This window comes from Babylonia areolata, chromosome 10 (assembly GCF_041734735.1).
Source record: "Babylonia areolata isolate BAREFJ2019XMU chromosome 10, ASM4173473v1, whole genome shotgun sequence".
Taxonomy (NCBI): Eukaryota; Metazoa; Mollusca; class Gastropoda; order Neogastropoda; family Buccinidae; genus Babylonia; species Babylonia areolata.
The window spans coordinates 42,349,760-42,374,625 of NC_134885.1; the positions used below are offsets into that span (position 1 = coordinate 42,349,760).

Sequence of the window (24,866 nt, forward strand, 5' to 3'; positions counted from 1 at the left end):
AATAGTTGTTACTGTGGCAGGAGTTGTTGCTGCAATAACTGGACGACCAAGATGAAATCATCAAACAGCTGTGGTGGTGGCGGAATAATACCCATCATCATCATCAGCAGCAGCAGCAGCAGCAGCAGCAGCAGCAGCAGTAGCTACAGCAGCACCACCACCACCAACAACAACAACTGATGACTTGGGGGAATACTGTCAGTTCAAAGTTATCCCATCCAACTTTTTGTATGGGAAGTTACTTTTGTCTGTTTTTACTTTGTAAATTTATCTGTTCATTCATATTTCACTCATTCCTTTTTCTTTTACACCTCCGATCATCTTGTATAGATATGTTAATAATATCCCCAATCAGACATAAAAAAAAACTGTAGCCGTGCTCCGAGTGGTTATTCAAGGGGGTACGGCACAAAAGACTTAACTAAATGTGATTGATTGAATGAAAGGATAGACAAGATCCCACGCACAGGCCAGGAACATATAGAGGCCAGTCACAAATGGGTTTTCTATTGTTTTATTTACATAAAAAGAGAAGACCTAAGAGAAGAAGATATCTAGGAGAACTAAGAAAAAGAAGACAAAAAGAGAAGAAGACAATGCTAAGAGAAGAAGACTAGAAGAGAACTAGTCTAAGAGAAGACAGTGCAGCCATACGTAGCGAGATGTTGCTGTTGTGGGAACAACACTGACCACTACACGGCAAGAGACAAAGAGAGCAGGTGCTGGCCGCGGCTGGCTCAGGTGTGGAAGTGACCACTCATCACCCGCTCGGCTAATTTATACAAATTAGGCGAACTACAAAGACAATCACGTGGGCTGCAAACCAGATCGTCACTAATCTGAAGAAATCTGATGAGAACTGTGCTTGTTACAAGGTGTTCAGTAACAGATTTCTAAATGATTCCTGAACCGATTTGCATCGGATAAGTTGCAAAAGAAAGAGCTCAACGCTACTTTATAATGAGTGTAAAATGAAGTGTTGATTATTTAAGATGAATTTATAATCTTAATTTAAGTCACCTGAACAGGGTCAGTTTTAACGAGCTCGTCGCTGAAAATTACAAACTGCGTTAAATCAGTTTCACGTAGGCAAACATAAATGGAATAGATTTAAAGATGGAATTAAGACGATTCTGCCAGTATATAATACTAGTAGTTTACTGATCTGACAAAAGAGCTATTAATTAAATACTGTGGAACAGAAACACAAGTTTGCTCTCAGCCAATGACGTATCGCGACGCGACACTGGTCGAGCAGTCAGCAGGTGGTCTGGCCAGGACAAAATGATGTAAGCAGAGTGACGTCACACATTCTGTGCGCGGGTTAGGAGGGAAAACTGTCGTCTGCTAATACAGCTTGTGCGTGAATAGTGTTGGAGCAAGCATAGCGCGCTTGGTCACAAAACATTATTAGCGGACAATCGACGATTATAACAGATTTCTCCTCCATTCGCTGAGTCTTCTAAGACCCACCCAGGAATCACTGCATGGAGGTTGGAAGGGCATGATTCTCCAAATATATGTTTAGATCAAGCGATACAGCCTTTATACAGGGAAAAACAGCTATCAGGACATTTACAGAGATGACTGGTTTGGAATGCTGTCACAACCAGGAGAAAAAAATCAGCTGTGAATCCAGAAGTGAGCCAGTGAGAATACTAGACAGGGGTAGGGAGGGTAAAAATCCCATCAGAAGCAACAATACGTTTGATACAGAAAAGGAAAGACTTGCGTGATTGTGTGTGAAAGAGAACATGGTTTTTGTATCTGTCCTGAAGCCCACGTTTTTTTCACAACCACTCTCTTGTGTTTCCAGAACATGATGGTAGATGTCTTTAGTGAGTGTGTTGTGATTTTCATTGAGCCCCTTGCAGCTGAATTAGTTTGTGTCTTGTCCGGAACAGAAATAATTTTTTGAACACATTCCCACAAAGCATCTACCATGTACTCTGTTTTGAACAACCCGGGTGTTCTTTGTCACAGTGGACGCGATTTCGGCAGTCTGAACAATGTGAAGGGGTCCACGGTAGCCCTGCTGTACTTGTGTATTGGTACAATGCTGTGTGTTGGCTGCAAGCCTGTGTCTGAAACCATTGATTATTCTCTTTGTAAAACTGTTCACGCAGGCGTAGTTGTACTGCTTCCTCAAAACTCTTACAATTCAGTGCCATGTAGAGTGAATCCGTGTCCATTTCCAGAAGTTAAAAATCAGTTCCGTCCACGAATTGTAGCATCCGCAGTTTCGCGTACTGGCGTTAAATTTCATGATATCCTTTCTGAAAACTGTATTTCAGATTCTATTTTGTGTTGATTCTAAATCAGTTCTTCACGCTATTGAACTTATAAAAGAAACGGTTAGGTATGAACTCATTATTGAAATTAACCATTTGATTCACGAGCTCTTATTAAGAGGCTCTCACATAACCTTTTGCTGGATTCCTTCTCATTGTGGTTTTTACTATAATGAAAAATTGACATTTTGGATTAAAAAAAAAGGAGCTAGAAGCTCCACGAAAGAGTTAGATTTAAATATTTCGCTTTCACTACAAGAATGTTACACCATGGTAGAAAAAGTCCAATGGTCAAAATTTCAGTTTGAGGAAAAACACACCAGTAACTCGGAGTTACATAAGAACATACAGAAAATGTATGGTTTCAGGGGAAAACATTACCATAATGATTTTCATAAGAGGTAAATCATTTCTCTAATCTGTAGATGGAAAATGAATTGTTTTGGGACAAAATATGTGACGCCGCACGCGAAAATCATGGAAAAGTCGCTGGAGTAAATTTCACGCAACATGCTGTGAAAGTGACAAGGGGTGAAAATATCAAATTTGAGTTTTTTGGTTATTCAGATTCTATGATTCTTTTTCTGTTAAATTTCCAAGTATTATAAAGAAATATAAAGTATTAGTGCTTTATTTTGATGTTTTCCCATTGGGAATTGGTGATCAAGAGTGGGAAACAGCGAACTCGTTTGCCCCAATTTTCTCAGAAGTACGTTTGTGATCATCACGAGACTCAAATGCATGTATCTCAGAAACTAAATTCTGTTTTCTGTGTGTTATTCAGAATTCTCTCTACCTTCAGATAAAAGAATAATATTATTTTGTGAATTTTGACCATTATCCATGATTTTCGCATGCACCATCACATATGTCAGTAATGTTTCTTACATCTGTGGTGCTCACATAACAGCTGATCATATGGCAACTTGCGATATGTTAAAGTCTCAAATCCCTGAACTGAAATCATCTTCAGTGTTGACGATCTTCAGCAGTCCATTGCTAATGTATGACTGTTTCAACTCCTTGTTAAATAGTCCAGTTGGTTCGCTGTTATAGTTGTTAGATTTTCATTAGAAATATGTTATATTGATATGTTTGTTGGTTGGTTTTTTGTTGTTGTTTTATTTGGTTTTTTTAAACAATACTTAAATCAATCATTTTCTATATGTAACACACACACACACACACACACACACACACACACACACACACACACACACACTTTCACTTACTCACATGCGTACACAGTAATTCCCCCCCCCCACCCCCACCTCCCCCTCCTCCCACTCGATTTTTTTCCTACCCTCGTCTGATATCACTTACAGTGAAAAGACGTTAAACTAAAGAACGAACGTACTGGCAGACGAAATACCCAATCTGCAAAGGAAGAGCCCACTTGATTTTTTTTCTGTGCATTTCCACCTCTACTACACCCCCACCCAGCTCAGTTAGTGTTTGAAACTGACCTTCGTTTATCAGTTTGGGTGCTTTGTCAGGTGTAACGTAGTGAATGTCCCTGTGCTTGGCAATGTTGGTCAGAAGGCTGAATTGCCAAGAAGTTTTAACGTTTCAGCCAAAATAGTCAGATAAATCAAGGTTACCTTTTTTACGCGCGTCAGACACCCGTTCTCCAAACTGCCTGAAACACAGATTGGGAGTGTACTCAATGATCAGTGTGATGTTCCTTACTTTCAGACCATGTTCCAAGTACCATTTCAGCAAAGGAGTGTCGAGAAGATTTTTTCTCCATAGTAGCTCCCTACCAAAGTACGTCTTGGTTGATTGAGTAATTTGTGCTTTTACGCATACTCGCGCATATACGGTCCTATACTCTCTTTACCAACAGACGCGTTTTTCAAGATAGGTTGCAGTTCAGAAAAATGTTCTTTCAGACTGTCCGGTACATCAATATCACACTGAACGAGACCAAACATGGTATCGTTTTTTACAGCATCAAGAATAGCTTGCTCTGTGATATGATACATACTTTGAAACGGTTTGAACACAGGGAAACGTGAATGTATAAACTGTCTGATGAGTGGGTTCTGTTGTTTCTGTTTTTGCCATTCACATTCCCACAGCTCCACCACAGTCACTAACACGTCCTCACGAAGACATGTAGTGATGTTTCTCGTGTTTTCTCTGAGCTCTGTGAGGGGTTTGTCATTGACAGGATTGGTCTGTTTTCCCCGAGTGAGATGACAGTCATATCCGTGAAATAAACACCCTTGAAATTGGTACACGGTGTGGTGTTCAGCGTCCCACCCATCCACCCAAATGTGTCTGCGTCCTAAGCTGTGTTCTTTCCCATTGAACTTGTGCTGTATGTGTATGTTCTGTGTGTGCACCGTCCACTCTAACCATTCTCTGGCCTGTTGTCCATACACATCCGTTCTTTCTGCTTTGAACCCTGTCTCACACCGTCCAACAGTGGGGTGTTCCGTGGGCATGTTTAGCATGATGGCCCAGAGATAAAGCGCATTGGCATCGTAACCGTGAACCAACTGAACGGGTTTTTCCGTATTGTGACTAGTGAATGTTTTGTCTTTTTCGTGATATCTGTGAAAAATGATGGAAGGGCCACGAACGATAATGTCACGCAAGAGTGTACGCAGCTCTTTTTGGTTTTCGTTGAAGAGAGAAAAGTACACATCGGGGGATAGTGTCTGGAACAAATATTTAAGGGTGATGCCTGGAAGAGAGATACCGTCTTTGAGAAGGTCAATGCCTAAACGTGAATACATGTCAGTGTGGGATTGAAGGGCCTGCATGAACGGAACCACATCCTTATTGTTGTACCACACCAAGAAATCTTGTAGAGTAGTCATATTGTTGTTCCACACCAAGAAATCTTGTAGAGTAGTCATATTGTTGTTCCACACCAAGAAATATTGTAGAGTAGTCATATTGTTTTCTTTCCACGCCTGATGGCAAAAGCTGTACTCTTTCTCTGTGATGTTTTCGTTTTTGAGTTTGCATAGAAGGCAGAGTGTGGAGGCAGCACCGTCTCATTTACTTTGTCCAAACTGGTTATGTACTCATCACAAAAGTGTCCTTTCGGTTCTTGCACCCCAAACACTTTGAGATATTTTGAATATGAAAAGCCCACAGCCTCATCACCCCACCACACCCAGGCCACCATTGCCTTCCATATTTTACCTTCAGCTTTTTCAAGTGATACACACCCAGGTGCCGCCCAAGACCAATAGGCTTAATCGCTCTTCATTGTCTCCAACACGCCTGCCTTCCATCCTTGTGCTTCAGCTGCCTGGCGCTAATCATACGCATCTGCCTATCACGTGATCAACATAGCTGCTGCTTAAGAGCTATATAGTCTGCAGGAATAACCCAAAATTGTTCTTCGCTTCCAACACAAAAAACTCTGAGACCAGCCCACTCTGAGACCAACCACTCTGAGACACGCTGATCATGGACATCCCCATCAGTGCTGGCAGCAGCACCACCTGCGCCGATAGCGACTTCTTCTATCAGGATGGGGAAGCGTTCTTCCGAGAAGGAAAGCCGCAAAAATATCTGACAGTCATTCAGTTTAAAGGACGAGTGTATATTCATAAACGCCAGTTTGACAGATTTGGTATGAAACTAAACCTTACGAAAACAGGAACAACACTGCAGCCAGACGAGTTCCAACAAGTACTGGATCACGGCACCAGGGCCAGAAGTGTCGTCCGAGTCTTAGAATGGAAGCTGAAAACAAAGCAACAGCAGCAGAAACAGCAGCAACAGCACCAGCAACAACAACAGCAGCAAAAACAGCAGGCACAGCACCAGCAACAACAACAGCAGCAGAAACAGCAGAGGCAGCAGAAACAAAAGCAACAGCAGAGGCAGCAGCAGCAGAAACAGCAGCAGCGGTGTACGAGAACCGCTCCAAGAGGGGATGAGGTTGAAAGGAAGAAGATGACGACGGTGGAAGAAGAAGAAAAAGATATCTTCACCCAGTTCAGCCAGCTACTCTGCACTCAGGATTCAGGACCACCAACTCCAACACAGGCGCGGCTATTTTTTGGGGCAATTTATCTGTCTATGTGGTCGGTCTTTCTGTCTGTCTCCCTTCCTCTTTCTATCTAGTACGTACAACCATCATACTTTTTACCCCACCGAATTCAAAGACTTAATGTAAGAATACTTATGTTGCAGTTGACGATGATGAGTGGAGACGGGCGACAACCAAAGTGATCGCTAACACAGCCGACACCGCCAACACAAATACCATGGTGACCGACGTCACCACAGCCACCACTACCGCAGCCGACACAGTCGTCGCTTCTTTGTGTGTGTTTGTGCGTTGTGTCTGAATGTATGTGTCTATGTATTTCTGTCTGCATATATGTCTGTTTGTCTATCTGCCCATGTGGTTTTTCTTTCAAATACATGCTACAGAAAATGAAAGAGATTAAAGGGCGTAAACTCCAAATGATGTATCGATCAGTAAGCGTCGTTTATTTTTAATGGCCTCCTGTTCTGATACGTCACTTTGTTGCCTGTCGACACCAAGGAATTGCTGGATCCAACAGACTATGTTCAGACGTCATTCATCAATCAACAGTTGTAGTCATGCAAGGCGAAGGAATGACAATGATTTTATTCTTCAGAAATATCATGTCAAATTTTGATAGGATCTTGTGTATTCTCGGTAGTATAGTGGTCCGTATCCGCGCCTGTCACCCTGGAGACTGGGATTCGATTCCCCACCGAGGAGACGTGTGTGTGTGTTCCTTTTACTCAAGTCAATTTGGGTTTCTATGGAAGCGTGTCGAAAAACAAAGGACATGACACTGGCTAACATGTCAAAACACGTCTATCTATTTCTACACACTCTGAGAGACAAAGGTCCATTGTGCGCAGTCAACCAACACATGTCAAGACACGTCTATCTCTTTTTAGCACCCCACGTCACAATATCGACCCACTTTTGATTCAGTACACACCATGTTATAAAGTTCACTCAAATGTGTCATGCTCATGAATGCATGTAAGATCTGTAATGATTGAAAACGAGTGTGATTTACCAGATGCATTGTACATGAACCAGTACTTATTATTTTTATGATTTTTTTTCTAATATATCAGAATCATAACAACTTTACTATCTCAGAAGAGAAATTACCAGATTTTCTTCAACATGAGTTCATCTTGTGTATTGTAATATGTCACCATATTTATCAACTTGATTTCATAAGGTTTTCACACTTTTCTTTCTTCTTTTTTTTTCTTTTTCTTTGTGTGTGTGTGTGTGTGTGTGTACGCAGTGAAACAGTTGTTCACAATATAGTCTCTTAAGGTTAAAGAGAAATGCATTTCACTTCAATGACTTTGTTGTTATTGCTTGAATAATGTTTATATATATATATATATATATATATATATATATATATATATATATGATAATAATAATAATAATGGATACTTATATAGCACACTATCCAAAAATCTGCTCAATATAAAGAACTCTGTGCAGGGAAGCTTGGGCAGATAGATTTGTTGTTATGTATGTATGTATGTAATGTTAAGATGTAATGAAATCCAGGACATTTGCACTGTGACAAAATTCACAAGACCAATAGACAACCAAGTCAAGATACAGCACAACTGATTTTCCACTTGAGATCTGTGAAAATGAGCACCCTTTTAATTGTTTCAACTGATATTTCACCAAATTAGCTCATTAGAACAGAACTGCATTGGGAAATGTAAATATTATCTATACCAGATCACCAAAAAAATTTTAACACAATATCATATTGAATGAATTTCACACTCTCGCACATCTTAACTATCAACTGACAGAGATGAAATTATATATATATATATATATATATATATATATATATATATATATATATATATATATATATATAGCCGCTTGCTTCACAGGCTGCGTGTATGGAAGATACTTTCTTTTTCAGTCTTCTGTTCAGTTGCGTCTTTGAGAAGATTGATTGTGACTTTTATTTATGACATCTGTTATGTTTTAGGTGCTTTGTTTGTTTTTCTTTTATTCAGAAAGTGAAAGTTTGCTTTTCTTGTAGTCACCCATACCTTTATCCATTGTTTTGTTGTTTTTTGTCTCAGGCATTTCTCAGTCAATGCTTGATACCTGTTGACTTTTTGTGAGTTTTGTATGACAATGCTTGATTCACAATGTGCAGTGCTCTGTGTGATTAGCTGCCCATCACAGACATGGGATTGCCCACTGGGATCCCAGCGGAAATCCATGTTGATCCTACTTGGAAACCCCGTTGCCAATCTTAGTGGGGCCCACCTGTGTTAGTCCAAGTGGGGCCCATTTGGTTAACCATGTGGGGCCCATGTGGGACCCATTTGGCTCTGCTGTCTGGGAAGACTGCCTGGAAGATGAAAATGGGTCAGTCTCCAGAACTTTGTTGGAAATGAGGGTCTCTCAGTCTGATTCAATATAAACATGTGTTTACAATGATTATTCAAATGTTTGATATGTTATCAGGATTGCATCTGAATAGAGTAATGTCTCCAACAATTTTGTGGGAACCTGTTTTGTTCTTGTGTCTTAAATGTTTTGGAAAATTATTAAAAACATCCAAAATTTCGGCGGCATTTCATGACATGACAATGTGTCTGAACACGTACTGGTCAGAAACAAATAAGTACAAACCTTATTAAAATCCAGTACATACAGACATCATCTATATTCATTTGTTGCGATAATAAAACATTGACCATCAGTAAAAATGGTACATTACGTTTGAAATATTACGCAAAAAACCCGCGTGACAGACGTAAACAACCCGTTCCACGACGTGTTTTTTGTTGTTGTTGTTGTTGTTGTTTTTTGTTGTTGTTTGTTTGTTTCTTTCTTTTGTTTTTTTGTTTGTTTTGTTTTTTGTTTTGTTTTCTTTTTTGTTTGTTTGTTTTTGTTTGCTTTTTATTCAAAGGCAAGCACATTCATGAGTACACTACACGTTCTTTACTTGCAATAGGTGGTCGACACATCTACCTTCGACAGCTCATACACTCATTTTCCGGTAAACTGTCTATTCAACTGTTTAAATGCAATCGACGTCGCATTAATGTTCGGTTCCGCTTTTCTGTGTTACATCTGTTCATGTAAACGACCCAATAAAAAAAATATACATGTAAACAAAATTAGAACTGTTTTCACATAAATCATGCGGATTCATCACGGGAAAGCGTAAATCATGTTTGAAAAATACCCTTCAATCGTGTGTGTTGAACACAGATTCAGAGAATGTGTTGTTTCCGACAGCGTGTGAAATGTATACATGTTACACGGAAATCTCCGTCTCTTTTTCTCTCATTCGATTAAGTTTCGATACATTTACTGTTTCTGACACATGGCGAGATGCGGTAATATTCGGATATTGCCGTAAGATTCCGAACCAAGTCAACGCATGTAGTTCAGTAAGACTGCTTTCAGTTGAAGACTTGTTGCATCAGAAGTTCCGAACAACAAAGTTCAAAGTAGAAAATCACCTCCTTAAATTACCTTGATTCCGGCTTTTGCTGTCTGGTGAAGTTTTATTACGAAATGATGTAGTTTATCAGTTTACGTGACAGACGAGGTGTGGAATGAAAAAAATCGTTGTATCCGAAACACGTCAGTCCCTGCGTGCTTATTGTTTTGCAGAATTTGATTAGAACAGCCACATTCTACATCACACAAGTTCTGAAAAAACGAAACTCTACATTGATTATGAATGAATTTCTTAAAATTGATTAAGTCTGAAGCATTTCACGTTTGGTAGTGCTTGAGATGAAGTCAAGTGTCACATTAGGACACGGAACACATGTTCTTCAGTTCTGCTTCATGCAGATAATAAAATTCCTTATTTTTAGTTCTTGTTTCTTGTTGTTATTATTGTTGTTTTTGGTTTTGTTTTTCTCATAGTTTTACTCTAATTACATTTTTTTTCTCAAATCCTACATATTTGTTCACTGTGAGGATAACGCTAATCAGTTTTCTGTTGATTGATCGAATAGAAAGATACAAAGAATCCAGTGTTTACATCACAATTCTCCAGATAAAGAGGATAACTTTTGTCAAGTGATATAAATCATACAATTCCCATTTCATAATAAGATGAACATTAGTACTTTAAACAGTTAAACACTGGGGAGAATTGACGTGAAAATGGAGTGCCTGCAGTGTTTCTGAAAAATAAAATCATCCAGGGTGGGGAAGTTAGTTTAGGTATTCTGGGTTTCATGTTACATATGTCACAAGGTTTTAGGTAATCATTAATAGAATACATAATTTTGCACAGTCTTTGATTTCATTGCATGGGCTAAGGACTGCATGATAGATTCATTACTATCATTATTATAAATCCAGTAATTCAAACATCTATGTCGGGAAAGTTAGTTTAGGTAACTTGGATTCAATGTTACAGATATTACAACAAAGTTTTACATAATCATTAATAGTTTTTATGATCCATTGTTATCATTATGATTATTATCTATATCCTACGCCAAATCGACGTCTACTGCGCCAAAGTTCGTGAGTTACATCTTGCAAATAACGGTTCATTTCTAAAGAAAAAATATATATTTCATACCGTTCTTTTCACATCAAGACATGACGTTCAATTTTGCCATCATCTGCCTCCATACTTTTCGAATTTATTGTCTTGACAGAGCGCCAATAATGTTCATTGAAACCGAACCTGGTTCACACATGTTTAGATATTTATATTCTACACGTTACTAAGCAGAGCATGGAGTATAACCAAGTTGTGCATTGCGCAAAATATCAACAAAATTGTACTTACAAACTAAATAATCCTGTGCTGCCTTCGTAAATTCACCTTTGCAGTCGGTATAATACCTATTTCATTCTTTGTGATATGTCATGAATTATAAGAAATTGGAAACATTCATAAAAGCGAATCTGCGTCTTCTACCAATTCAATATAAAATGCATGAAATTGAAAATGTTTGTTTCCTTTTGACCCCAAAGAACTCTGTTCCTAGCTCTCTGTTCAGAATCAGTTGTCTGCCACAGTGACCTGCCCACAGATCAGCATCAGCGCGGCGCAGTCAGTCACATGTACTGTACCGCGCTTAACGCTTTCCTCTGGTGACCCCTTATACCGCGCTTGCGTAACCTTCGTAACCTTCGCATGTTCTTGCCATGCGACTCTTTGTAAGGCGCTCTCACACAGGCAGAAGTAATAAAAACATATGATTCTGGACATTGAAAATCAAAATTCAATGATGTTCCTGCACCCCTATAGTGGTAAATTTTATATCAGTGTGATCAGCATGATTTATTCTATTTTATCGTAAAAAGAACGGTTTTGTTGCTCACATTTAGACCTGACGAAAACTTTAATCTAAATTCCCTGGCCTATTGTTGATTCTGGCAGAGAGTATATTGGGGGTTAGGGGTGAGAGGGTGGGGCATGGGGGGCTGTACTGCTGGTATGTGGCCCCGTGTGCCCGCACGCCGTGAGATCAGGCCGTGTGTTGTTTGGCTTCTGTCTGCTCGCTGTGGGATCAGTGTGTGTCCTTGTGCTGCAAGCTAACACGGATCTGGATCGGAGCCCGGAAAGCAAGGGGTACAGAGAGAGACACACACACACATACGCAGACACACAGATACACACAGACACACACAGGGACACACACACACACACACACATGTGCGGAAGCCCTCGACACTGATCTCAAAATTCAAGTTTCTGTTTATATGTATGCGTGTCACCTACTGAGACTCTCTCTCCAAACTCCTGTTTGGGCACACTATAAACTTCTGTTCTGGTTAACCACACAGATTGTTCTTCCCCCAGAAGATTACCCACAGGGCAGTGGAATCATTTATACACAAGGGGGCATGGTTGCAGAATCATGGGATAATGATAATGATAATAATAACTGGACACTCACCAGCGCTTTCCTCATTGCACAAAGCGCTTTACAATCCACGCACACATGCATACAAAACACACACAGTTCTCAATTCATATTCATGCACAATACACACACAAACAAACTAGTACGTACAATACAAACGTACAGGTGTCCACGGAATCTGTAGACTGTCCAGCACACCTGGCTCCTGCATAGTTCTGTCTTCTGCTTGAGTCCACCTTTTACGACATTCTGCTCCAGTGATGAACAGGACAGTGTGGGTAAAATTCTAATGGGTACAATTTCTTTTCATTGTCACTGATGTTTACTGGTTTCACTTATGAACGCCATCCTTAATCATATCAAGTTCAACAGCTACGAAAACTGCAACATCAGCAACAACAATGATGACAACAGAAAACGTTACTGGCCTACTAGGACTACTTCTACTACTACTTCTGCTGCTGGTGGTGCTGTTGCTGTTAGTGTTGTTCCTGCTGGTAGTGGTGGTGGTTACTTACTTGTCTATGCTGTGTAAATTATGAGCAATCACTGCTAAAGGTAAAGAGGAATATGATTCACGTGCAGCCACTTAACTTACAATTTGACCAGAAATTGATTCCAGACTTTTCAACATTTTTGCTTCGTTGGATTTCTTCCTCTTTTCCATCAGTGTGTTGAAGGTATACACGAAGGGGTTGATAGCAGAGTTTAAAGGCAGCACAGTGATTGCCAATGCCACATTCACTTCTCCAGGGATGGCAGTCCCTGTCAGTGACAGGAACCCACATAATCCGATGGGAAACCAACACATGAAATCGGTCACGGCAACGGAGATCAACTGTCGAGCTATGGTCATATCACGCGACGCTCTTGTGGTGTTAGTTTTCAGAGCATTGCTCTGAACTGACTGATAGATGAAAAGCTGACCAGCAGAGATAAACAAGAACAGAGCAAAATTAAGAACGATTACCACACTGAAAGAATAAATTCTTCCTGGAAATTCTCTCCTTGTGACAGGCAGCGGAATACAGATGCCTGTCTGGCTGTAAAACTGCCAGTGTGCCGTCACGGGAAGCAAAGGCAGCAAGGCGAGACACCAGCCGAACAGCCAGGTCAACAGACAGGCCACAGATGCTGACGTTCTGGTGAACCGCCAAGAGCTGAACGGAAAACGGAGGACAAGAAAACGATCCATGGTGATGAGCCAGATGATCAGAGCTGACACCTCGCTGGACAGCAGAGACAGAAGTCCCGCCATCTTGCAGGTCACGCTGCCCTTCCAGACCTCGTCATAGTGCAGGTATCTGCCACGAAACCATTCATCTGCTGCTCCAATGATGGTGACGTAGACACCCATCAGAAAGTCAGCCATGGAAAGGTTGGTGACGAACACGCCGAATCCAGTGGAAGACGACTTCTTCAGCACACACTGACGTACCAGAAAACAGAATATGTTACCCGTCACAGACATACTGCTGATCACCCACAGGGAAATCTGATAGATCTGCGATTGAAGCAGATCTTCGCAAGATGAAATTTCATCTTTTGGAGCGTGGCAGGAACTTTGATCAAAATAAGAAGGCAGAATCTGACTGCAGCATATTCTATAGTTTTGTGTGGATATAACTTTCAGATGGGAAAGACCTTCAAATATATCAGCTGGAAATATGTCCACCAAGCTCCCGTCCATATACACTTCTGTTAAATACGGTGTGAGCCGAAACCCATTAAGGCCAATTTTATGGATAGATGTAAAAGTTAAATTTATTTTACGAATGCCAGTAAATTGTGACAGAACTGTGGTATCAAATACTTTCAGCGAAGTGAATGACAGATCTACCATTGTCAGAGCATTTTCCTGGGTAACAGCTTGGGGACTGGCACTTAGTGAGCTGAGAGGATTGTTGGACAGGGACAACAGGTGAAGACTGTGTAATCCAAGAAACGAAGTCATGTTGAGTTGCTGCAGTCTGTTGCCACTCAGATCAAGAAGCTTCAAATTGGGAAGCTCCATTTCAGGTATCAGACCCAGGGAGCATTTACCAAGGACCAGATGGATAAGATAGGCATTATCAACCACATCAGATGTTGTCATGCCAGAACCTGTGGCATTCAAAGACCGCAGTTGTGGAAAGTGGGCTGCAGAGAAAGGGCGAAAGCACAGAAATGTGTGACCCTGACACAAACAGCCCGTGGGGCAGGTGGCGTTACACGACAATTCGTCATCTCTCATCGGGCAGTGAGCCCAGCCATCACACAGGTGGTCACTGTAGACACAAGTCAGAGAAGCCCTACATCGGAAAAATCCTGGACACGTCATGTCCTCACAGCTGTCTTCATCCTGATGGTCGATGCAGTCGTACACCCCGTTGCACCGTGTGTAAGCAGGCAGACAGTTGTTTGTCTCACCGGGACAACGATAGTGACTGTCAGGACATGACTCGTTCCGCTTCATTAAAGTCAAGGTGAAAGCCACAAAGTTGTCAAAGTCGATGACACTTGGAATTGACGGATAGTATCGAGTAAAACGAAAGGCTCTGAAACGCAGACAGCTCTTTTGATCTGATTCATCCTGACAATGGGATACTCTGGCACAGACGCTGTCATAAGAAACACACTGACCATTGTTACAGGTAAACATGTTGTTACATGACGAATGCTTACAGAAGGATTCATCACTGTGATCTGGACAGTTGCTGATGAAGTCACACACCAGTGTGTATGAAACTGTAGTGACTTTATCGTCGCATCTGAATACTGGGACAAAATGTATATCCTTATGCATTGAATCAAACGTATCGTGTGTGCTTGTCAAAGACTCAGTAAAAAGACACATGCTTGTGTTGTCTCGATCACACACTGTGACTTGTGAACCACACAACAGAAAAGTATGGGTCATCTGACCATGCAGACAAGTCGTCAGAGAAGTTTGTCTTGAATGCAAATTAACGTGTGTGTATCGCAGTGTTACTTTTTCTGATCGCCTGTAGTTCGTCTTGTTTGTCCCCATAGCACACATTACCCCAGTGCCAGGTTTCATTACACAATGCAGGTAATACATACTCAATGGAAGATACGCAAGAGACATACCCAGGCATTTCTGTTCATACCCATATGGGGCCATGTCGAACCCAAAGAGATTGTAAATGACAGTCTTGCCACCAGTAACAAATCCTTGTCTGTACATGTTAGGTAGTGTCATATCACCCTTGTATAAATCAACGAGAAAGTATGTATGCTTTATCCGTGGTCTGCAACCACGAATCCGCGAGATCATGTCTTTTGCACTTCCACAAGTGGGTGGTATCCCTAGCTCACCTCCAACAGAATGGCAATACTCACCAGCTCTTTTGACGATGTCCGTTTCGTTGCTTTGAAAGTTTCTGAAGACGGAGTGATTGACAAACCTGTAGCAATGGTTACACAATGGCGGCATAGGCTGCCCGGAAAAAAGACTGTGCGGACACTGATTGGTTCCAAGGTCTCCATCGTCACACTTTACTTTCACATTACGAACCGATTTACAATGCGAAGTGCCATTCACATGTTTAACACACACACTCTCCTCCTCCCTCCCCTCCCAAAGAAAACAAAGTGACACCAAACTATCAAACAAGACAAAACGACAACACCAACAACATACAAATATCCGCCCAAACTTCTTTTGCTCCTGCAATGAAGCTTCTTTTATGTCCACTCGTATTTTGTTATACAAATAAATATTACATAAGATATCGACATTAAAATGCGATGGCGATGGCGAGTGTCTGCATTTGTGAAAAGATCCGACCGAGGATAAATATATATGATAGTCAGTCATGTTGGACTTTGACCAGCAGAACAGCAGAGGTGGTAACTGTTGTCCCAACTATCTGGGCTATATTTGATTATAGTGGAGAGTGTCTTGCCCAAGTTACACCCCCACTCTCTCTGCCAAGAGAGTTTTAGGACAGTTGGCATTGGCCAACTAGCCACCCAAGGCTGCAGCACTGAGAGCCAGTGCAATTTTGCCTCCTAGTTTCAGAGTCCTAGTCCTTCACAAAAGACAAGTCTGTAAATGATTTCCCATTGCAGTGGAGAAACCATTGATAATACAACTCTCACTTTGGTGCTGGCCCAGCTGTAAACTTGCCAGTCTGTGATATAAGCTGAGCGTTGGGCCTATCTCTAAATGGCGGGGTCCTTTGAACCCCTTTGAGTAGGGTCCTTTGAACCCATTTGAGCAGGGTCCTTTGAACCCCTGTGAGCAGGGTGTTTTGTACCTCTTTGAGCAGGGTCCTTTGTACCTCTTAACCCCTTTGAGTAGGGTCCTTTGAACCCATTTGAGTAGGGTCCTTTGAACCCCTGTGAGCAGGATGTTTTGTACCCCTTTGAGCAGGGTCATTTGCACCCCTTTGAGCAGGGTCCTTTGTACCTCTTAACCTCTTTGAGCACTGTCCTTTGTACCTCTTTTAGCAGGGTCCTTTGAACCCCTTTCAGAGCTGCTGACCAGTATGCTGCTCAGAGAAGAGCTGCAGACTCTCTGAGATCTGACTGAGATGACAGTTCAGGGCGTTGGTCGTCATTACTTATGTGCACTCTTTTCCTCTTTGGGGCATATTGATTATGAATCTTCCACTGTGGCATAGGGGGAATGAAGGGGCAGATGGTCTTTCCAAGGCAGGCAGCAAATTAGAGCAGCCAGCCCACCCAGTGTCCCACAACGAGGTAAAAACGATACTGAGAGACAGCTTCGGAAAAGCATGGCGCCAACGTCTGGACATCGGGCCGGAAGGCAAAAAAGAAGGCATCCATGACCTGGATAGAGCGGCACAGGTCACAATCTTCAGACTCTGAACGGGACACTGTCAGCTCCCCTCCTACCTCTACCGACTGAAGATATCACATACTGACCAGTGCCCTTGTGGCACAGGCCCACAGACCCCATCTCATATCCTGCAGTCCTGCCCCACCTTCGACGCTCTGAGACGCCAGGCACGGCCCAGCCCGGTGGAGTCCAGGAGAAACTGTGGGGACCAGCGGGGTCCCTGCGATGGACTGTGGTCGCTGTTCTGACCGGACTGAAAATCTAGCATGGCCAGGGAACGCGGAAGAAGAAGAAGATTATGAATGAATCAGATTGTTTTGTGGAACCTCTCTCTCTCTCTCTCTCTCTCTCTTTTAAAGCAATATTTGATATCTTAATACGGTAATACACTAAGTGTTCCTGTGGGTGTTTCAATGCCATGTCTGTTTTTAGTGTTCTTATAAAATCCGTTAGGGTTGGTCCTGTATTTTGCGTTTCAGTTTTATGAACATGGAAACTGTCAGTAACTGTCGCAGGTCCGGCACACAATGTGCTGAGCCTTGCTATGTGCAGACATTGAGATTTGCGACGTGCAGATGTTGATCCTTGCCATGTGCAGACATTGAGCCTTGCTATGTGTAGACATTGATCCTTGCTATGTGCAGATGTTGATTCTTGCCATGTGCAGACATTGAGCCTTGTTATGTGCAGATGTTGATCCTTGCTATGTGCAGATGTTGATTCTTGCTATGTGCAGATGTTGATCCTTGCTGTGTGCAGATGTTGAGCCTTGCTGTGTGCAGATGTTGAGCCTTGCAATGTGCAGACATTGATCCTTGCTGTGTGCAGATGTTGAGCCTTGCTATGTGCATATGTTGATCCTTTCTATGTGCAGATGTTGATCCTTGCTGTGTGCAGATGTTGAGCCTTGCTGTGTGCAGATGTTGAGCCTTGCTATGTGCAGACATTGAGCCTTTCTGTGTGAGGTCATTGAGCTTTGCTTTGTGCAGATGTTGAGCCTTGCTGTGTCATGTTGTGTCCAAGTGTCAAACCTTGCTGTGTGCATGTGTTGAGCCTTGCTGTGTAATGCTGTGTCATTGAGCCTTGCTGTGTCACTGAGCCTTGCTTTGTCATGATGCTGAGCCATGCTGTGTCATGCTATGTATAGATATAGATATTGAGCCTTGTTGTGTCATGCTGTGTCATGATGTTGAGCCTCGTTATGTCACTGAACCTTGCTGTGTCATGATGGTGAGCCTTGCTGTGTCATGATGGTGAGCCTTGCTGTGTCATGAGGAGGGTGATACCCCCGAAAAACTGTTGTCGCTATTGCAAGAAACTTCCAACTGCTCCCTGGATATTCAAAACTGGATGACTAAATAAGTTACAATTGAAAGCGGGCAAAGTTGAAGCAATGATCATAGGAACTAAAGAAAATCTCTCCTCCATCACAAATGACACAATCAAACTTGGCAGTACATCCATCCCTCTTTCCAGTTCAGTCAGGCACCTCTGCGTTGTCCTTGACAACACACTGTCCCTGCAAAAATTTATCAGTCAGACATGTCAATCCTGCTACTGTCAATTGCAGCGCATCAGTTCCAACCGGAAATATCTGTCCATTGACGCAACTTCTGGACGTTGTTTCTCTCATTCTCTCTCGCCTTGACGACTGTAACTCTCTATTGTCTGGTTTGCCTGCTTCATTCATTCAGTCCTTTCAATGCATACAAAACTCTGCTGCCCTACTTGGCCTCAGAAAGAAAAGATCTGATCACATCGCTCCTCTTTTGCAACATCTCCACTGGCTCCCTGACTCACACAGAATAAAGTACAAGATCAACACTCTATGTTATAAATGTATTCACAAATCTGCCCCCTCCTATCTCTGTGGCTGCCTTCACCTCTACACTCCATCTCGCTCACTACGATCAGCTTCAAATACACTATGTTTATGCATACACAGATTCAAACACTTGACTGTTGGCCGCTGTTCTTTCTCTGTCTCTGGACCTTGCAATTGGAATGAACTTCCTCTTTCGCTTTGTCAAGTCTCCACACAAAGCTCTTTCAAGTCTGGCCTTAAAACCCACCTCTTCCCAAAATAGCCTCCCTTCCCTGCCTCTTCCTTGTCTTCAGTTTCTCCAGTTTTAAAGTTATGCATGTGTGTGAATGACTGGTGAGAAACGCTTTGATTTGTCTCTGCACAAGATTCAGCGCGATATAAATACCATTATTGTTATTATTATGAGCCTTGCTGTGTCATGATGGTGAGTCTTGCTGTATCATGAGCCTTGCTTTGTCATGATGGTGGGCCTTGTTCTTACACTGACCCTTGCTGTGTCATGCAGTGTCATGATGCTGAGCCTTGCTGTATAACTGAGCATTGTTTGTCACGATGTTGAGCCTTGCTCTATCCAGATTTTTAGCCTTGTTGTCATGATGTTGAGCCTTGCTGTGTCAAGATGTTGAGCCTTACTGTGTCACCCTGATCCCTGCTGTATCAAGTAGAATAAGTGTTTCAGTAAAAACAAAACCACCGGCATGTTCTTCTTCCTAACGTAAATATCTACAGTCCAATGTATATATGAGAAACTGAAACTGAAAGGCAAACTGCAATGATTCGTCTCAAAGTGACAGATATCTGATACATCTGACAGTGCTCATGTGCTGACTTTATGAAGACTGCCCCAGGACTGATCCACAACAAAACACAAACTGTGAAATGTTGCAGTCTTTGTTTATCTATCTATCTATCTATCTATTTGTATGATCTTAGTGTAGCCAAGTGCTAGGCCAGCTTCACTGACTGTTTACCACACCAGCTATAGCAGACGCCGTTTTCACAGCTAACAGCCGGTCTTCAATGACCTGCGCAGAGTGTGTGACGCCATTTCCTGGTTTAAATGCAAAGCCCATTCTAAACCTATTCTCTAGACATCTATTAAATCAAGTCTCTCTATGATTTACTGCAATATTAGATTTGTTGTGCTTAGACACACACTCAAATCAGTTAGAAGCATAATTGATTTCAGGTTAATCATTTATCAGTCTAAAGATTTCAACTGACTCTAAGCTTACATCATTTTGTCTCACCATAAAACACTCCAACTAAATGTCGCAGAATGTGATTGGACGAGCTCTAATCTGTGTTTAGAGTGTATTTAATAAATGGGGGTTAGGGGGTGCACGGGAGGGGTAGTACCTCTAGAGGGGGGGGGGGTTGTCATGCTCCCCACCGGCACCCAGCTCTCACCTATGGGTCCTAGAAGCTGCTAGCATGCGGCAGTGCCCAACCCCCAGGCAACGGCTTTGACAGGCTGGATAAACTAGGTGAGGGTAGCTGACAGATCTCAAACTGTCGGTGAGTTAGGGCTTGTCTACCCAAGCATGTGAAGACTGGATCCGGCGGACTCTGTGGAAGAAACCTTCATGGTTCAACAGAGAGGAAGGCGGTTGCAGCAGAGCACTGTGGAGTGCTGAGGGCAGGATGAGGCACATAGGACATCCTGATCATCCACTGCATCCGTTTCCATCTCCAGTCGTCTTGACCTCGTCTTGCCACTGGATACAGATGGTCTCAGACAAGAGAGTGAGGTCGACGGTGCACAACTCCTCCTCACTATAAACAAAGTCATCGCGCAAGTCATCAGTCATCCTTCATCCCATACCATCATTTTCCCCAAGCCCTGTGGTGACAGGCAAGCGACGAAGCGACAGGTGTGGGTACACTGGCAGTCGTAGCTGCGGACCTGCACACAGGTGGCTCAGGCCATAGGGTCGTTTTTCACCAACTGGAGCAGTGGTGGAGATCGGCAGCCACCTGAGTGACTGAGCAGCCCTCTTCAGGACAGCACTGCTCACCTCCATGGCATGAGGAAGGGGCTAGAAAAGGTGCCCTAAACATTGCCTGCTCCACACCACCCTAGTCAGCATACCGCGGCTGACGGGGACCCTACTCAAGTGGTCAACACACAAAGGAAAGAAAGAAGAAAACAAGGAGCACCCCATTGACCATTGCCACATGGAACGTGTGTACGCTTCTGGACAGAGGCGACTCGGACAGACCACAGAGACGCACAGCACTCATTGCGAGTGAACTAGCCAGGTACAACATCGACATTGCTGCCTTAAGTGAGACCAGACTGGCAGAAGAAGGCGAACTCTGTGAGCGAGGCACAGGCTACACCTTCTTTTGGAGTGGTCACGGACCTGAAGAAAGACGTGAGGCTGGAGTTGGCTTTGCAGTGAAGACAACCCTTGTTGGCAAGCTGGCTGGCCCTCCGAAAGGAGTGAACGATCGCCTGATGACGATGAAACTCCCTTTATGCAACGGGAAGAAGTTTACCACCATTGTTCTACGAGGACCTGAACGCTGTCATCACCACTGTTCCCAACGCAGACAAGCTCATCATTCTTGGTGACTTTAACGTGTGGGAAGGCGTGATTAGGAAGCATGGGGTTGGTAACTGTAACAGCAATGGTCAACTACTTCTCCAGACATGTGCTGAGCACAACCTTCTTATCACAAACACCGTCTTCTGCCTCCCTACCCGTAACAGGACGTCATGGATGCATCCTCGCTCTGGGCATTGGCTCATCGACTTTGTCATCGTCAGGAAGAGGGACAGGCAGGACGTACGAGTCACGAGGGCCATGTGCGGCACTGAGTGCTGGACAGACCACCGCCTTATCGTCTCCAAACTCAACCTCCGCATCCAGCCCAAGAGACGGCCTCAGGGCATGAAAGCACCCAAACGCCTGAATATCAACAAGCTGGAGCTAGGCAACATCAAGCAGAGCTTTGCTGACACCCTGGAGGAATGCCTAGAGTCCACCATGCTGGACAACCAGAATGTGGAGGCAGCATGGGGCGCACTGCATGAGACGGTGTACAACACTGCTATGGAGTGCCTTGGGCCTTCTGCCAGGAAGCACAGACTGGTTTGATGAGAACTGCACTGAGAACAAGCAGCTGCTGGAAGACAAACGCCAAGCCTACAGAGCCCACATTGAAGATCCCAAGTCACAGTCAAAGAAAGACATACTGAAGAGCACACGCAGCACCATCCAGCTGAAGCTGCGGCAGATGCAGGATTCCTGGTTGAGCAACAAAGCTGATGAGATCCAGGGCTTTGCAGACAGGAACGACATGAATAACTTCTATAATGGCCTGAAAGAAGTCTACGGTCCCACCACCTGTGGATCTGGTCCACTCCTCAGTGCTGATGGTTCTACCCTAATCACTGACAAGGACGGGATCCTTGAGAGATGGGCTGAACACTTTGACAGCGTACTGAACCGCCCTTCCACCATCAATGATAAAGCCATCGACCGACTCCCCCAGGTGCCGTTCAGTGAGTCGTTGGAGGAGACCCAGAAAGCTATCCGTTTGCTATCCAATGGCAAAGCCCCTGGTTCAGACTCCATTCCAGCTGAGGTCTACAAAGAAGGTGGTATGGCACTGACTGAGAAGCTTCATCAGCTGTTCCAGCTCATCTGGCAGCATGAGGCAGTTCCACAGGACTTCAAAGACGCTTCCATCATACACCTGTACAAGCACAAAAGAAATCGTCAGGCCTGTGACAACCATCATGGAATATCCCTGCTGTCCGTCACAGGCAAGACTCTGGCCAGAGTGCCATTCAACCGTCTCATAGCGCACCTTGAGCAAGGTCTCCTACCAGAGAGCCAGTGTGGCTTCTGGAAAGAACACGGAACTATCGACATGGTGTTTGCTGCCAGGCAGCTCCAGGAGAAGTGTCAGGAACAGAACGCCAACCTTTACTCCACCTATGTCGATCTGACCAATGCCTTCAATACTGTTAGCAGAGATGGCCTTTGGAGAATCATGGCGAGTACGGATGTCCCAAAAAGTTCATCACCATCATACGACAACTACACGATGGGATGCTGGCCCGAGTCCAAGACAACGGAGAGACTTCAGAACCATTCATTGTCTCCAACAGAGTCAAGCAAGGGTGTGTTCTTGCCCCCACCCTGTTCAGTCTCATGTTTTCAGCCATGCTGACAGATGCCTTCAGAGATGCTGACGTAAGCATTAGCATCAGGTACCGCACAGATGGCTCACTCTTCAACCTCAGGAGGCTTCAAGCAAAAACCAAGGTGAGGACAGACACCGTCAACGACTTCTTGTTTGCTGATGACTGCGCTCTCAACGCTGCCTCTGAAGCTGACATGCAACACAGCGTTGACAAGTTCTCTGCTGCCTGTGACAACTTTGGCCTCACAATCAGCACAAAGAAGACTGAGATGATGCACCAGCCAGCTCCAGGAAAGCCTTACGTTGAACCAAACATCTTCATCAACTGGCAACGACTGAATGCAGTGGACAAGTTCACATACCTGGGCAGTACACTCTCTCGCACAGTTGTCATCAACGACGAGGTGAATGCCAGACTCGCCAAAGCCAGTGCTGCCTTCGGCAGACTCCATAAGAACGTTTGGAACAGGAGAGGCATCACCCTGGAGACGAAGCTCAAAGTATACAAGGCCATAGTTCTCACCACACTGCTCTATGGATGTGAATCATGGACGGTCTACAAACGCCACGCCAAAAAGCACATGCCAGACCACCGGCTCCCCAAGAAAGCTGTACAGCGAACTCCAACATGGCAAGCACTCCCATGGAGGCCAAAAGAAGCGCTTCAAAGACACTCTGAAAGCTTCTCTGAAGGCCTTCAACATCAGCCACGACACATGGGAGCTGAATGCAATGGACAGACCAAAGTGGCGTTCAACTGTCCACAAAGGCGCCAAATCCTGTGAGGCCAACAGAATCGCTGCAGCAGAGCAACGCAGACAGGCCAGGAAAAGCAGTGCTAGCAAGTCCCCGACAGCCGCCACTATCCCCTGTCCACACTGCGTCAGAACCCTCCGGGCACGAATTGGCCTGACCAGTCATCTGCACACCCACAGAGCCCAACCCACCCGCCCCCAGGATGACTAGATGGTCCTCGTCGATCCTGGCGGACGAACCACACATTTAATAAATATCTGATTGGTAAACTGCAAGTATTATATACTGGCAGAATCGTCGCAATTCCATCTTTAAATCTATTTATTTATGTTTTCCTACGTTAAACTGATTTAACGCAGTTTGTAATTTTCCACGATGAGCAGTGCAGCAGGTATTTCAAGTCCATGAAGAAGAAACGTCACTCACATCAAGATGGCTTCAGCCAACTTCCTGCCCAAACTCCCGACGCTATCGAGTGAGTAAAGCAGCAGAGAAGTCGACGACTTCATCAGTGAGGCTGGACTGATTCTCCAGCTACAGCCCCTGGATGACGCGGCAGCCTCTCTCTGGCTGATCTCAGCCCTTGCTGGCCAAGCTTGCCAGCAAATTGTCAGGCTGCCAGCGACCAACGTGGACACCCCAGCCAAGATCCTTGCAGTTCTTGACGAGAACTGGGGAGATCAGTGAGACACCACAGATCTTGCCACTGCCTTCTTCAACAGACAGCAGCAGCCCAAGGAGATGATTGCAGAGTATGCGTCCTATCTTTGGTACCTCTGGATCAAAGTCAAGGCCGAAGATGGAATGATACAGGTGCCAGCAGCCATCCTCTGCGACACCTTCGCCAGAGGCCTTCAGGCAGCTGCACTCAGGCACAATGTCAGGCACTTCATCCGTGACCACCCTGACACCACCTTCGAGGTGGCAAAGAAGGAGGCCCTGTGATGGCTGATGGAGGACAGCCACACCTACGACACCTGCCCCTGTGTAAACAACACCACTGTTGCCCACCTACGGTCTCAGCTGGCTACACTCGCAGCTGAAAACGCCAGCCTGTGACGTCAGCTGCAGTCCCCCATGCCAGCACACCACTCACATCGTCCAGGACCAGCCGTTCATGCTTGCCGCTGTGCTGCTGACCGCACCCCAGATC

At 43.9% G+C, this 24,866-nt stretch overlaps 1 protein-coding gene across 1 annotated transcript; it reads right to left on the reverse strand.

The window, feature by feature from the left end:
- Positions 1-3,860: 3,860 nt before the first annotated feature.
- On the reverse strand, positions 3,861-5,433 carry LOC143286372 (uncharacterized). Its single transcript, XM_076593911.1, has 3 exons — positions 5,235-5,433; positions 4,653-5,142; positions 3,861-3,930 (listed from the first exon to the last, which is right to left on the reverse strand). Exons 1-3 carry the CDS (start codon positions 5,431-5,433, stop codon positions 3,861-3,863), a joined length of 759 nt encoding a protein of 252 aa, XP_076450026.1.
- Between the last annotated feature and the right edge of the window lie 19,433 nt (positions 5,434-24,866).

What these genes read in the sequence shown, in the direction of transcription:
- LOC143286372 (XM_076593911.1), bottom strand. Translation starts at nt 5,433, where the DNA reads ATGGTGGCCTGGGTGTGGTGGGGTGATGAGGCTGTGGGCTTTTCATAT. An exon ending in GAAAACATCACAGAGAAAGA is followed by an intron (nt 5,143 to 5,234) that starts GTACAGCTTTTG and finishes CTACTCTACAAG; the next exon opens with ATTTCTTGGTGTGGAACAAC. An exon ending in GGACAACAGGCCAGAGAATG is followed by an intron (nt 3,931 to 4,652) that starts GTTAGAGTGGAC and finishes TCTGTGTTTCAG; the next exon opens with GCAGTTTGGAGAACGGGTGT.